This window comes from Perissodus microlepis, chromosome 7 (genome assembly GCF_051167445.1).
Source record: "Perissodus microlepis isolate ML-2025 ecotype Zambia chromosome 7, ASM5116744v1, whole genome shotgun sequence".
In the NCBI taxonomy this organism is placed as follows: Eukaryota; Metazoa; Chordata; class Actinopteri; order Cichliformes; family Cichlidae; genus Perissodus; species Perissodus microlepis.
Window position 1 is genome coordinate 12,411,874 of NC_140467.1, and position 15,300 is coordinate 12,427,173.

General features: G+C 44.4%; 1 protein-coding gene across 1 annotated transcript in view; it reads left to right on the forward strand.

Moving 5' to 3' along the window:
- The window catches only part of otud7a (OTU deubiquitinase 7A), a 40,166-nt gene extending 24,866 nt beyond the window's left edge, over nucleotides 1–15,300 (forward strand). The window contains exons 6-13 of the mRNA XM_084933459.1: nucleotides 1,088–1,189; nucleotides 1,709–1,836; nucleotides 2,438–2,550; nucleotides 3,903–4,030; nucleotides 4,123–4,272; nucleotides 11,649–11,763; nucleotides 12,351–12,435; nucleotides 13,210–15,300. Coding sequence (XP_084789585.1) covers nucleotides 1,088–1,189; nucleotides 1,709–1,836; nucleotides 2,438–2,550; nucleotides 3,903–4,030; nucleotides 4,123–4,272; nucleotides 11,649–11,763; nucleotides 12,351–12,435; nucleotides 13,210–14,775 — 2,387 coding nt within the window. The 3' untranslated portion in view covers nucleotides 14,776–15,300. The remainder of the gene's footprint in view (nucleotides 1–1,087; nucleotides 1,190–1,708; nucleotides 1,837–2,437; nucleotides 2,551–3,902; nucleotides 4,031–4,122; nucleotides 4,273–11,648; nucleotides 11,764–12,350; nucleotides 12,436–13,209) is intronic.

Sequence of the window (15,300 nt, forward strand, 5' to 3'; positions counted from 1 at the left end):
AAAATGCTCTGAAAGTCAGTGAAGCAGACAGATGTAGAGGGCTAGACTGAAATTAAGACAGAGAGACTGAGCAAATCAGAGTAGCAGCATCATCTGGAAGGGAGATGACAACAGCTAATTCAAAGCATCCGGGACCCCAAAGGATTCATATCCCAGCCGACGCTTTGAACTACGGCGAGAAACTAGTTAGAGAAGTTTCCAATCTTCCTGCAGACTTTTCCACACCGGGACTGCAGAGACTGTAAAACCTCCTAAATTTGATTCTGTTCAAGGTCTGCGAACACTCAGCCAGAGAAATATTGGGTCAATTAACCGTTAACACATAAATAGGACAGAATCAGTCTCTTTATAGTTAAATATTTAGATAAACACAAGATTTATCTGATCTCTTGTGAAAAAGTGAAGGATTTACTGCTGCAAATTTACTCTAAACTTTATAAATCGCAGACTGTGGGTACCAAAGCTTAGCCACTACTATAAAGTGCATATCTCTGCAATTAGGAAAAGGTACAGTAAAGTACAACCGGTTGTGAATTAGCCTTTCTTCATGGGTGGTTGATTCTCAGCCATAATATACCATGTGCAGGGCACATGTATTACTCTTTGATGTAACGTCATAAAAACCGCTGCTAAGTCAAGCTAGTCCAACTTTCTAGACAATTAACGAATATTTATTGTGAGAAATAAAATCAGGAGCTGCAAATCGAGAAAACATCTGCATTCTGAGCCCATCCACACTGAGGGGTAAATCATTCAGACACTCTTCTGTGTTTAATGTTGTTAAATAAATGATGCAGTCAGATCACCCTGGGCTCAGAGCAGTGCGGCTAGCTGCAGTAAAGCACTGTGTGGTGCCCAGGGCTGTGAAACAGTCGTCTCTCCCTCAGGGATGCAAGCACGGCTATGATGAAGTGGAAAGCTGTACATACTGTAAAAGTTGGGCTGAGGAGGAACTTGTTTTAGGGAGACGTGCTGGTTTTGAAACAAATTGTGCTTGTTGGAAAAACTGTGTGTTTCCTTGCCTCTGTGGTGTAATTAATAAGTGTATTTTCTGACATCCTCATGTTGCTCTCGCTCTTGTGCGCAGGTCGTCTGAACTGGTGGTCTACAATGTGCACCAGCTGCAAGAAGCTGCTCCCTCTGGCCACCACAGGGGATGGGAACTGCCTCCTGCATGCTGCCTCGTTGGGTAAGTTATTCACTATTCATAATTTACGCTTGAATCAAAAACCCGGTAATAATGGAGCGCTTCTCTAAGCATCAGCTGTGCGAGCTGGTGTCATGTCTATCTAAAAACCATGTCAGGGCTGCAGAGCAGCTGCTGAATATAAGGAATAGTCTGTGAAAGATGGAGCTGGAGAAAGCCAAGGAAGGGAAGGAGGAAAGTGACCTATACACTGCAGGAGACTTTCAGCCGTAGGGTTTAAGAGACAACGCCATATTCAGGTATCTGCTGAAAGAGGTGGTTGACTCCTCAGTGTGAGGACTGCTAGCAGCACAGGGTTAGGCGCACCGGAGTTAATGCAATCTACTGTGTCTGTCAGACAACTGAGGCTGTTTGAGGAGTGATGAAGGACATTTTTAATAAAAAGCCATGGACACCTCTGAATGATTTATCAACATAATCTTGTTTTGTGTGTAATATCCATATTGTTTCATCTCCTCTGTCCTACCATTCAGCAACATGTCATGTGTGTGCATTTATCAGGGATGTGGGGCTTCCATGACAGAGACCTGATGCTGAGGAAGTCCCTGTACACCATGATGAAGAGCGGAGCGGAGAGAGACGCTCTGAAGAGGAGATGGAGGTGGCAGCAGACGCAACAGAACAAGGAGGTAGGGAGAGCGTCAGTCTTCACACACTGAAACTCCTAAATGCACCGCATCCTCTTTCATTAATGACATATTAATAAATCCATATGAGCAAGCAAGCATTAGATGAGCCGCAGTTAATAGTCTCTGATTTTGCACTTTTTGATTTTTTTGCTTTGATAAAAAATGATCTTTCCACGATCGCAAGCGTGCATTAGTAGCAGTGCCGCTAATACTGTCAAATCCTCTACATTTCCTCCATTTTCTTGATATTCATGTATTAAAGAGTTTTAAAATCTATTAGAAAAACGGTGTCACCAAAGATAGCTCAGCCCTAAGAAGTAGTCCAGATGCTCATGTTTTAAAAACGCCCAAGGCGTCCTGGTGGCCCAGTGATCTAAGATGCATCTCATGTAACGCAGCGTCCTGGTTTGCGTCTGGGCACGGAGCATTGTTTCATGTCAGCCACCTGTCTCTAATTACCCGTATCTACCAAACACTCATTAACGTGGAAATATGACAAAATGTCCACAAATGCAAGATGAAATGGCAAAAAATGGACTGTCTGGGTGAACAATGTGCATACTAATCAGAATTTCCTTTTCTTTGCTTTTTTTTTCTGCAGTCGGGGCTGGTGTACACCGAAGAGGAGTGGGAGAAAGAGTGGAACGAACTGCTAAAGTTGGCCTCCAGCGAGCCTCGAACTCACCTCAGCAAAAACGGGAACACCAGTGGAGGGTACGGGCTTACAATCGAGCCCACAAGCACATTCAATTTTTGAAAAATTGAATGTGCTGAAAAATTCAGCAAAAGTTGCTCCTGAATCACTGCATAAAATGAACGGAACGAAACAGAAAGGCAGCAGCGAGCAGTGCCGTTTTAATCCTACATTACAACCCTCCTCCTTTGTTTCCTAACCCTGTGTGGTGAAGCGCTGCACAAAGCCCACAGCTAAAACAAAAGTGACCTTCTCAGTAAAATCAATTTGTCAGGGAAACTCATTGTTTCCACTTGGACAGTTTCTCTTCAGAACCGCTGCCTCCATTTAATAACATTGCTGAAGCTAACGCGTGAAACTGTGCCATCTACTGGCTGTCGTCAGTATTAATCATCTGAGCTGTGAACCTCCCCTGAGCTGTGGGTTACTTTTACTGCAGAAAGCTGCATAAATAAGCGTAACGCAGGGTTTATCTCAGGCTACAGAGGCAGATTTGAAACGTACTCTGGTTTCCTCCTCCTACGCAGAGAAACTTGTGGTTTTGTCTCTGTTTCCATATTCACTGAAATAAACATACATACTTTCTCATGTAGGTGCTCGCTATAGTGAAGTGAAAACCGCTCTGACGGACAGACAGGCTCATCACGGTGTCTGCTGAAATTCATACAGTGCCATTTAAGGAGGCTGTGGTTATCTGTGCTCGTCATCACTAACTTTTGGTTCAGTTGAAAGTGAAATGTAAAAAAAACACAACAACAACAACAAAAAAAACCCTCCTTGCAAACTGTTTCTTTGTGAGTGCGACATCTGAAAACAGCACAGTTTTTCTGTGTTATTCCTCATGTTGGTGCAATGCTGTCCAGTGCTGAAAAATTTCTGTTAAAAGAAATAATTTCCTCATTTAATCTGGTGTTTTTAACCTCTCAGTGAGGTTGACTGTGATACGGTAATCAGGTTAGGGATGTTTGATGGTCCTAGTGTGAGATGAGGCCCTAAATAGGATGAGTGGGATCGCATATTAAGAGGCTCTTTATTAGAGTGAATTTGGCAGCGTGGCTGTTTGTGTGGCTGACAACTTAATTGTTGTACATCCTCTGGTTCCCTGGTGGCTGCATGCCTGAGAGCTATGGCTCTCCCTTCCCTTTTCTCGTTTTCCTCTCCTGCTCTCTTTTACTGAAACACATGTATGACAGGATGGGCATCGTTGTCCTGTCTGTTAAAGCGAGCCAAATGGGAAATGGATTCAAGAGGATCAGATTAGGCATATGATTGGCATGGACATTTGCTATTTTGGCTGGCCTCAATACAGAAGCAGGAAATTGCTACAGTGTTGCAGTGTGTAATGTAATGTTTTTGGGGTTTTTCCCTTCAGGGTGGATAACTCAGAGGATCCGGTCTATGAGAGTCTGGAGGAGTTCCATGTGTTTGTGCTGGCCCACGTGCTACGCAGGCCAATTGTAGTGGTGGCTGATACAATGCTCAGAGACTCGGGAGGAGAAGGTAGACTTGAACGCATGTCGACTCACTCCTCTGTGGTACAGTAGTTCAAGCGATAGAGTGAAACTAAATATGGTTCTCTATCTGAATTCCAGCATTTGCTCCCATCCCGTTTGGAGGGCTCTATCTGCCCCTCGAGGTGCCTCCGAGCCGCTGTCACTGCTCCCCACTGGTCCTGGCCTACGATCAGGCGCACTTCTCCGCACTGGTGTCCATGGAGCAGAGAGACCAGCAGCGCGAGCAAGGTAAGAAGATGTCCAGCAAAAAACCAAAAACCGCTTCTATACCCTGACAGAAAGAGCCGACGGCATCCTCAGGTGGGAATCTTTAATGCAAAACCTTTTCTTGACCTCCTGTTCATGAAAATTCAAGGTTTTTCCTGATAACATCTGCAGTAGTTTGACAGCCATTGCTTTTAACTTGGTGGGTGGAGGACTGCGAGAGGGAAGGCGAGTGGTCTGCCTGTCCTGCTAGAGGTGAATAATGTATGAGACAGCAGTCTAATTACTCGTGATCCATTATTTAAACAGGCCAGTTGGCAGCAGGAACCAGAAAGTGGCCAACATGCAGGAAAGTGGACAGCACGCTTCTTCTTCTTATTAGGAGCTGACCGAATAATTCAAAGCTCACCTGCAGTCACTGTTGTGAGTTTAATTTGTCAGAGTAGGGGTGTGTGTTTATATGTGTGCCTCTTTCACAGGAATTTGTGACACGGTGCTGTGCAGAGCATATTGATTGTGTTATGTTGTGGTAAGGAAGTGTGGATTGTCCCTTGTGTTGAGCAAGGCTTGTTTTGTTCACTCAGATGCCAGCGTTCCCACTCTGGGTGCGTTGCTCGCTCTTGAGGTCAGAGCATTTCTCACACGGACGTCTTTAATTGATAAACAGAGTGGATCTCCCTGACAACCAGTCTTAGTAGTCACGGCACTCTTCTGTATCTGACTCAGTGGGTGGAACTCACGTGTCATTTGCGGGGGCAGCTGGCTGACTCCGTCTCTGTCTCTTTTTCTCACTCGCAAGCGAACAAGCAGTTTCATTCTTCCTCTTTCCTCTTCTCCCCCCCCCTCTCTCTCTCTCTCTCTCTCTCTCTCTCTCTCGTGCTTTTTTGAATATTCAAGGTCCTAATCTGGGTCATCAAACACCAACCTAGTTATTAAGTCCGTCTATGACCACTGCAGGCTAGCAGACAGACATGATTACTAACCTGCCATTCCTGCCCTGCAGTCATTCCCTTTAATGCCCCAGCAGCACATCAAAGCCAGTCTACCCCACAGCCGAGAACTACTGAATACTTACACTAGTGTTTGGGGATTTAGCAGGCTGATGGATTCTCTTCTTGTCCACCAGATGGTGCATATACCCAAAAAACACACAGCAGCCTGATCACAACACCACTGCGTGGCTGTACTTTTTCCTTCTGGTACAGAGTGTACTGCGATAGGATCAGAAAGTGTTTCATCTGCAGTCTTTCTCCAGTATGCCATGTGATAACTCGTACTGCATGGCTCTTATACAATTCTGGACTGCTTTCAATATGAGTGTCAGCATCTGCAAATGTGTTATGCATATTTCCCTTTTATGCACACATTTTTATAACGTGCGTCTGCATTTTAATAGATTTTGTAAATTTCTCAATGCAGTACTGTGTGGCCATGCTGGTTCATATCTCTGTACGGCTGCCAGACAGACAGGCGGTCAGTCTGACTGACAGACCTAATCTTCCACTGCCAACTAGGGCAGAGCCAGACCCAGCCAGCCCCGAAGACCTCACCACATCACCACATATGGGCAGGGTCCCGGGATGCTTGGGGCCCCAGCAAACCAACCCACTCTTCTGACAGTAAGGCCACTGTGTGGACGTCTCAGGTGGATGCTTACTCTCAATTTCCCCCTTCCACAGCGAAGAGCATCCGAGGGTCTCTTGGCCTTGTGTGTGTTCAGGTGTCAGGGACTGGGTTAGAATAGTGGCTCTTTATTCCGCCCTCTGTGTGGAAGATTATAGTGGAGTCCTTCCTAGTAACCTGACTCTAAATCACCCTGACAGATCATGCTTCTGCTCCTTTTATAGCATGCCTGCATGACTTCTGGGGTTGCACTGATGGCGGATGAAAAAACAACACGTGAGGAGTGACTGAAGCCAGAGGTTATTGCAGTTTTGTTAAGGTTTTTTTTTTCTCTTTTTTTCCCCTCAGGAGTCAAGTGGTTTGCTTGGGTGAGGAAGTCAGGTGAACCTAGAGACCTGTGCACATTTCTATGGTCACCAGCTGTGTAATAATGACTAGCTCCTCAGTAGATGCCACTTGCTGTCTTTCATCATTTTGTTTGTGCTTCTGTGGCTAAAAAATCTATAAGAGGAACTGACCCTCTGGAAAACTCTGGAGCTATTTCAAGCTCTGCTCCTAAAACCAAAACACTTCCAGGTTTTCTTTGGCATCACATCATCACACTTCTAACACTCTCTTGAATGAAAAGTAAATGGACAACTTTTATGCAAAGACCACCTACAAAACAGTGTCATTTAACTACACAGCTTCTCTCCAGATTCACATCTATTAAAAAAGGACAGTATACAGTACTGTGAAAAAGTCTTGAGGCACCCCTCATTTCTTTATATTTGCAAAATACGTAGGTGCAGTGACGTATTGAAATATGTGCAAACATACACGGAAATACAGTATAGCTATAAAGGTGTGACCACCTTTATCCTTCAGCACAGCCTGAACTCTCTTAGGCAAGCTTTCTTGTGATTTCTTCAAGTAGTCTTCAGGAATAGTTCATTCAAAGCTGGTCTTTGGATGTTTCCTGCTTTTTCTTCTGTTCTGTCTAGATGATCCTACACTGCCTCAATAATGTTGAAGCCCGGGCTCTGGTGAGGTCAGTCCATGACACATTCATTGCCACTGTGTGCTTCTCTTTGCATATATGTTTTTGCTGCACTGGCAGTAACACCACCAACACCACTGGCTCCAAACCATGACAGAACCTCCACCTGACCTCTGTGCAGATTTTTACATTTTAGATTCGTCACATTTAAGACCTGTTGCCTGGATTTGTTTCCTGTCACTTAAGGACTTGACTTTTCAGAAACTGTTCACTGGATTTTTTAAAGCCTGTCACTTCTTCTTTTTGTCCTCCACTCATCCAGTTTCTGAGAGTTTTTTAAGGACACATTGCATACTATGCCAAAACACATCAAGTGTTCACGTAATAGCTCTTTTGTACTTTGTTGGTGCAAAATTGCTATTTTATGGTACTCAAACTGCGTTATCTTTGGTATTTGGTAAGAAATGGGAACAAATTACAGGCTGCTAGCAACAAAGTGCCTAAAAATACAATTTAAAAAAAGTTCTTTGCTAAGTTGTCTGTTATGTGTAGACACAAAACTGGTTCATCCCTTGTTTGATGCCTTTTTTTATGCTTGAGTGATTCACAGGTCAGCGTTAAGTGGCGTAACAAAGGAAAAAAACATTCCTCTGAAAATGGTCAGTTATAAGGATTTGATTAAAAAAAGAGTAAACAAACAGCTAGTGTCTAACAAAAAATGGAAAGACCTTCAGAAAGCCTGGACAACTATTGCTCAAGACCACTTTTAAAAAACACAAGAAGCTCTGGCTCCTTGAAAGCAAAATGTGAACATGGGTTTTTGACATTGTGCCTACAGTATAAATTATAACAATATGGGAATGGCCATTAAAATTGTATTTATTCTAGTTTTCTGTGTTGCTTCAGATGTGATTCACTTCTATTATCCACCATGATTTTCTGGGGAAAAGGCTCAGACTTGTTTATATGCATGACTGCTGTTTACCCTGGTGAATTGAGCCCTTTAAATCTGCAGCTGTGCATAGTGACCAAAGTCAGGAATTTCAAATTTGTGCATTTTCCAGACAGTACAAATTGTTCTTGAATCTCAAAACAGAGGGAAACATTGGCTCCGTGTTTCTGCTGCCAATCAAACCTTGTAAAAGGTGACTTTGTCTAAGTGAGGGGAAAAAGAGAAGTTGGAGAAGCCACATTGACATCTTATTCTGCTGTTTTGCTTGACTAACAAAAAAGAAGGACAAATATGTTTATGACCAATCAAGTGATTTTCATTTGACTTTTAACTTCCAGCAGCTGTTTCCTTACATGTCACACCCACGTTTTGTATGTTCGTATCTCCCCGAATCAAACTGCAAACTTAGCAAAGCGAGGCAAGCTATCAGCGAGGCAAGCTATCAGCGATGCTGCTGAGTGCACAGCTTGCATACCATGCAGCGCTGTGATGTCATCCATCCATAAAGTAGGAAATCGGTCATTCAAGGACAGCAAAACAAAGCTGCCAACAGGGAGAGTAAATACATTACAGCACACTTTAGTCCCCCAGAGCTCAACTGGCAATGTTGAATCTCTAAATTTGGACCAGGCCCAAATGGGAACAACAGCACACACAGCTCTTTGGAATGGCGAGAAAGACGGACAGCTGCATCGTGGGAGCCCGGACGGCACCTCGCAGACCTCCGCTGCCTGCTGTATGACCCGAGTGGGAACTGAGTGGGAGCTGGTTCACTGTCCTCTGCCTGGCTGTGTGTGTGTGTGTTTGCGATTATGACTGAATTTTTCTGGGCAAGACATTCTAGGAAAAAACATCTATGAAGAAAACCACTTTTCCTCTCAGCTTACAGCGCTGCCATGCCAGTGCTCATTACCGCCTGACGGTGCGGCTGCAGGCATAGGTCATGCATTTATTTATTTATTTTAAATTTGTGTTTAATATGTTGTGATTTGCAAGCAGTCAAAGGCAGCGGTGACCTCTAAGGACAAATGTCTGTCATCAGTGCTCTTATTAATATATTTACCCAGCAGGCATTTATTTGTGACTAATGGTGCCAGATATATATGAGTGATCAGGTTAACGCTGGCGTGGGTGTGGCTGGACTAATTGTGTCTCAAGAGCTTCAAGCGTCACGAGGATGCATGTCCCACCAGTATTTTGACACCTGGCATGATTAATCGCGTGCATTTCATTATGCATATGAACTTAAAAAAAGACACGCAAGAGGGCACAGAGTGAGGATTTGACGTGCAGGGACGCAGGAGGGGCAGTTGCTGCTGGTATCTGTGTCTCCGTGAAGCCTGGAGAGCAGAGCAGCCTATTGGCAGTGGAAGAATTGATGAAGCAGGGAGGAGACTGCGTCTTCCATCTGGGTCTGACAGTGAAGGCTGGAATGTCCCCAGCCCGAACAGCCTGCCTCTCTCTGCTGTCATGTGGACAACAACCCCCACACTAGGTAGCCTGAGGAGAGCTGTCATGTGGGCCAGCGAGGTCTAGTTAGTCCTCCTTATGTACGGTTGTTTTAAAAGGCACCCACACACTCAGACCAAAACAAGTACTGTACATGCCTGCACTGTGTACACACTGTAAGCACATTTCCCACAAGAGGAGGCCAGGTAGGTGTCTGTTTTATGTTCTGTGTCCAGTGATTACTGTTGAAAACCTCTTCCTGCTTCTAAGTAGTTGATCATATCAGATAAGCATGAATGGAATTATTTCAGCACTCCGGCTCTTATCCTCTGCTGCTGTGTCTGATTGCAGTCTATTACTGAACCAAATTTAGCTTATGCAGCTTCAGTCAAATGTAGAACGATCAAGCTCTGAAATTGTTTGGATTGTGCGTAGATAAAACCAGAATGCAATGATTTGAAAATCTTGAAAACTAGAAATAGAACGTAGAAAACAGGCCAAGTGTTTAAACTGAGAAACTGTACTGTTTTAAGACAAAATTTAGCTCATTTTGAATTTGATGGCAGCGACACGCTTCCAAAAATCAGCCATGTTTACCACTGTTTAACATCCGGTCTGGCAACTGAGGGGACCAGCTGCTGGACTTCTGGGAGAGGAATGCTGTATGATACAGGATTCTCAATACTCCTGGGTCATCTTTGTCATATTTTTGTTTCATGATGCGTCAGATGTGTTTTCAGTTGGTGAATGGTCTGGACTGCTGGCTGGCCAGTTCAGCGCTGGGATTCATGCTGCTGTAACAGATGCAGTAGGCATTTTTAAAGGACTTCGCTGAAATTGATGTCATCTGGATTGGAGCGTATGTTCTAAAAGCTGTAAATACCTTTCAGCACTGATGGTGCCTTACATGTGCAAGCTGGCAGCTCCATAGACACTAATGCAACCTTATACAATCAAACCTGAGGGTTCGCTTTAGTCCAGAGGATCTTGCATGTGTGTTTTCCAAAAAAACAGAATTTCACATTTCAAAACCCGTCTGACCACAGAACAGTCTTCCACTTTGCCTCAGTCCATTTTAAATGAGTTTCAGCCCAGGCTTCTTGTTTGCGTGATAGAGCTTTAACCTCCATTTGTGGAGACAAAGATTTCTGGAAGTGTTCCTGAACCCATATAGTGATTTCCATGTCTGTTTTTAATGCAGTGGTAACTGAGAGTCCAAAGATCACAAGCATCCAGTGATGATTCTTTTTAATATATCGTGTAGTGTAGATAATGAGATATTTGTAGTCTTTACAATTTCACATTGAGGAACATTATTCTAAAATTATTCCACAATTTGTCGACACCTCTTTTTTCCCCCCAGATTGTGAAGCTCTGCTCATCTTTACTTCTGAGAAACTCTGGCTGTTTAAGATGCTCTTTTTATACTAAATCATGCTGCTGACCTGTTGCTAATTAACCTAATTATGTGCAAAAAGTTCCTCCAGCTGTTTCTTCTTAGTACCACTTGGCTCTCCACCCTTGCGTTGTCCCCGTTCCTGGTATTTTGAGACGTGTTGCTGCCATCAAATTTAAAAAGTTTTTAAAATAGTGCATTTTCTCAGTTTAAACATTTGATATGTTTTCTTTGTTCTATTATGAATGCAATATGGGTTTCTGAGATTCTTTTCCAGAGTGGTTGGTCCTATTTTAGTCGTTTTGGGCTGTTATTCATTTTGGTAATGTTAACACTATGCCACGTAAATGTAAGTGAAAGAATGGGAGAGCATTGAACAAAGCTAGTAAGAGCAGTCTGACCAGAGTTTGTTCAGTGTTGTAGACACGTAAGCACATCTGTATTTCAGCGTGTAAGCTGGGATTGCACGTTCAGTCATGATTTTGGAAGCAGTAATTGATAAAACAGTCTCACCATAATGTCTATTTGGTCACTGTTTTTAGAACTTTCAGTTGTATTATATGATAAAAACACTTTGGGGGTCCAGACCAGTTTCAACCCAAGTTATAATAAAGAAATTCTTTCCTTTCATTTTATTTGTGGAAAAGATAAAAGTCTGTTTAGACTAGACTAAACACGCCAGTCTGCATTACATCATAAACAATCAAGTTTGACTGAGGCCCTTCTGTGTTTGAATGAGTCATGTTGAATGACAGTCACAGGTCATGGTCACTTCTCTGCCTGAAAAATAAATGACGGCGTGAATACACCTCCAGTATACTTTACCCCACACTGACAGGCATCTGGGATCATTAACGTGTTATTATTTTAGTGTGTCATTACGGTGCCGCTTGCTTTCGCTCTGACGGTGCGATGGCCTTGAGAGAAGTGGTAGCATGCTATTTTGTCTCCAGTGGTAAAGCTGGACCAAGCTAATGTTCTGATAATCTCATGTCTTCCAGCTGTTATCCCTCTGACCGACTCGGAGCACAAGCTGCTGGCACTCCATTTTGCCGTGGACCCCGGCAGGGATTGGGAGTGGGGGAGGGACGACAATGATAATGCCAAGCTAGCCAAGTAAGTCCTGTACAGTATATCACTCGGCGATCCTTATCGACAAGGCGCACGGCGTCACAAGGCGTGAGAGGGTAAAACCTGCAGGTCAGGAGAGTCCTGCCTGTTCACCTACAAGGTGCTATGTGGAGGATTTAATTCAGATTATTTACTTCAGGATCAAGTCGCTTTAAAAGAATGAGAGCACTGGAAGAGCAAATTGTGAGGTTCCCATAGGTAGAGCCTCACTGAAACAGCGAAAGCCTGAGCTGAAGAAAGAGTTTATGCAAGAAGTTTCTGTTTCACATTCCTGTCAGTCAGGGTGTCATTTTATCCTCCCAACAAGCTGTAGTGTGAACAAAGCAGAAAAGACTTTATATTGCCCTCAATACGTTGTGGGCGTTGTTTGCGCCGTGGTTCCACTTCTGCATTTGAACAATGAAACACGTTCGTGCAAGATGGCTCAAAGAGTTTGTCAGTATTTTCTACAAATGCTATAGCACACCCACATGTGCCACAAAATTTTGGTGAACATATGTCACAAATGTCACACACGTGTTGTAACCGCTGCTTGTTGTTAATTCATGTGTGTCCCCCCCCCCCCCCTCCAGTCTCATCTTGTCTCTGGAGGCCAAACTAAACCTGCTGCACAACTACATGAATGTAACATGGATCCGAATTCCATCTGAAACAAGGGTAACCTTTTTTTCTTCTTCACACAAGTGTGCCTTGTTTGTCATGGTTAATTTAGCGCTATGCAGGGACTCTTCCATTCCAGATGTTCTGGAAGCCCCAGAGTCCAATCAGTTGGCTTTATTTACTCTCAGAAAGCAATAATCTTAGACATTTATGTGTTTACTGGCTATAAAAAATAGAAAACAGGCAATTATACATGTTTGATTTCTTCTTCTTTTTTTGTTTGGAATTCATTGGGAATACATGAAAAGGAAAGTTTACCTCAAAATTAAAAATGCATATTTGGTCTGTAGTGCTGTTTATCCTTCCACGATTTGCTTAATTTTTGGAAAATCATCTGTAGATAAGTCTTTCTTCTGTTTAATAGAATGGAAGTAGAAGGCGCTTGCTTCATGGTGCAAATGGTCATGGTAAAATAGAAGTGAAAAAATTCAGCAGCAGTGTTTCTTATCAGAAAACATGACCCAGATACAGCAGGTCTAGTCTGGTAGAAGAAAAGGTAGTTAGTACATGAAGGTGCTCACTATGAGCTACAAGGTCGGTCAAGCGATGCTGATATTTTTTTGCATGTTTTGAGCACCACAAGGCGAGTGCAGTCTAGGTGTCGTTCTGTTAGGCAAAAACTGGTCAACCCCACAATAATTCAGATGGATTCGCTGAAAATATGTAGGTAAAGTTTTGCGGCAAGCTTTCCCCTTAAATCTTCATGGTGCTAATCCACAGGTGAATTTTGAACAACTGTTCAGTCGTGTGTGTTTGCGTGTCTTTGTGCAGGCTCCCCTTGCTCAGCCAGAGTCTCCCACAGCCTCCGCAGGTGAGGATGTCCAGTCTCTGGCCGAGTCCATGGACTCTGACCGCGAGTCTGTCGGCAGCAACTCTAACGTCAACACTGGCAAGCCAAGCAAGGAGAAGGATAAAGACAAGCAGCGAAAAGACAAAGACAAGAGCCGGGCCGACTCTGTAGCCAACAAACTAGGTAGCTTCAGCAAAACCCTTGGAATCAAGCTGAAGAAGAACATGGGAGGTCTGGGTGGCCTTGTTCATGGCAAAATGAACAAATCTAACTCTGGCTCAGGTCGCAGTGGGGAGAACGGAGGGGAAAAGGCAAAGAAAAAGGAGTCTAAGTCAACCAAGGGAAGCAAGGAGGACTCGGGCCAGTCTGCAAGCTCCACTTCTTCTGAGAAGGCCACTAGTCCTTCCCCTACAGACAGAGACAGACCCTCCAGCTCCTCGCCCACTGAGAGACAGGACAGTGCAGGTAAAGGCTCAGGGGACAAGACCCTGGAAAACTGGAAATACAGCACCGATGTCAAGCTCAGCCTCAACATCCTACGGGCTGCCATGCAGGGGGAGCGTAAGTTCATTTTTGCAGGACTCCTGCTCACCAGCCATCGACACCAGTTCCACGAAGAGATGATCAGCTACTACTTGACAAACGCCCAGGAGCGCTTCAGCCAGGAGCAGGAGCAGAAAAGGAAGGAGGCCGAAAAGAAGCCCGCTGTCACCAATGAGGTAGCTGTCAAGAAGCCTGAGCATGAGAGTGTCTTCCAGAGGGAGAGATCAGACAGCTCACCTCCGGAGAGCTGCTCTCCCATCCTGCCTCACCACACACACCCCTATAACAACTCCCAGCCCCCGCCGGGTCTCAAGATGCAGGGCAGGAACAGTCCCACTCCCGCGGCGCCTCTTGCCTCTGTCCCGGCCCCTCCTCTCACCCCACCTCCAGCCTTGCACCATGTCTCGCACCCGGCCCCAACCCCTGCGCCTTACTCCTCCCCCAGTATTGGTGCTAAGAGACCTGGGCCTGTTCCTGTGTCTGCCCACTACAGCCATACACCGCCCATCCAGAGGCACAGCGTGATCCACTTACAAGATGTCAACATGCAATCCTCCATCTTCCAAGATGACCCCTACAAGCCTGTGGTGGGCACTCTAAAGACATGCGCCACCTACCCCCAGCAGAACCGCACACTTTCATCCCAGAGTTACAGCCCTGCTCGCCTGTCAGGGGTCCGCACTGTTAACACCATAGATTCGCTGTCCTACAATATGCCTGGCGAACACAAGTCCCACACCTACACCAATGGATTCGATGCGGGAGACATTCAGGACTGCCTTGAGTTTGCCGATGAGGACAACTCATCTCACACCTGGCTCAACCAAGATAAAACCAAAGGGCGGAGCTCTGGAAGCCCTTTGTACTGCTTTCAGCAGCGCCGCTGCAAGAGGGAGAACTGCTCCTTCTACGGTAGGCCAGAGACAGACAACTACTGCTCCTACTGCTACAGAGAGGAGGTGAAACGCAGGGAGAGGGAGAGCAAAATGCAGAGGCCTGTATAGCCATCACCGCTACTTCAGCTTGTCAACAAGTCTGCAGGAGACCTGAGGGAACAACACCATCTGCACTCTGCATTTAGAATAACATGATGGCAAACATTATCCTGTTTTGTTGAAGAATGCTTGTGTATTCCCGTCGCCCTTCCCTTGTTAGTAAAGGTTATTACTTTATGATGGGGGAAGCAGAACTTGAAACAGTGAGCAGCTTTGGCCAGATATCGTAGTTTTGTTTGACTTCTGTCTCATTCAATTTAGTCTTTTACTTGTTTTAGAGTAAAAGTCATCTCTGTGATGTAACTTTCTGTATGTGGAAAGGAAATTTCTTTATTTTTCAAAGTGCAGAACATTTGCATCTCGTCAGGAAGGAACATTTTATCTCTTTTAATCAGTTTGAATGCAATACCTCTGCTCGGTTCTTCAAAATCTCTGTGGAAAAAAAAAATTTGTAGTTGTTTTGCAATCAATATAAATCTAATGAGGGAATAATATTAGAATTTCAAGCAATAAATTGGTGATTCTTTTGCTACA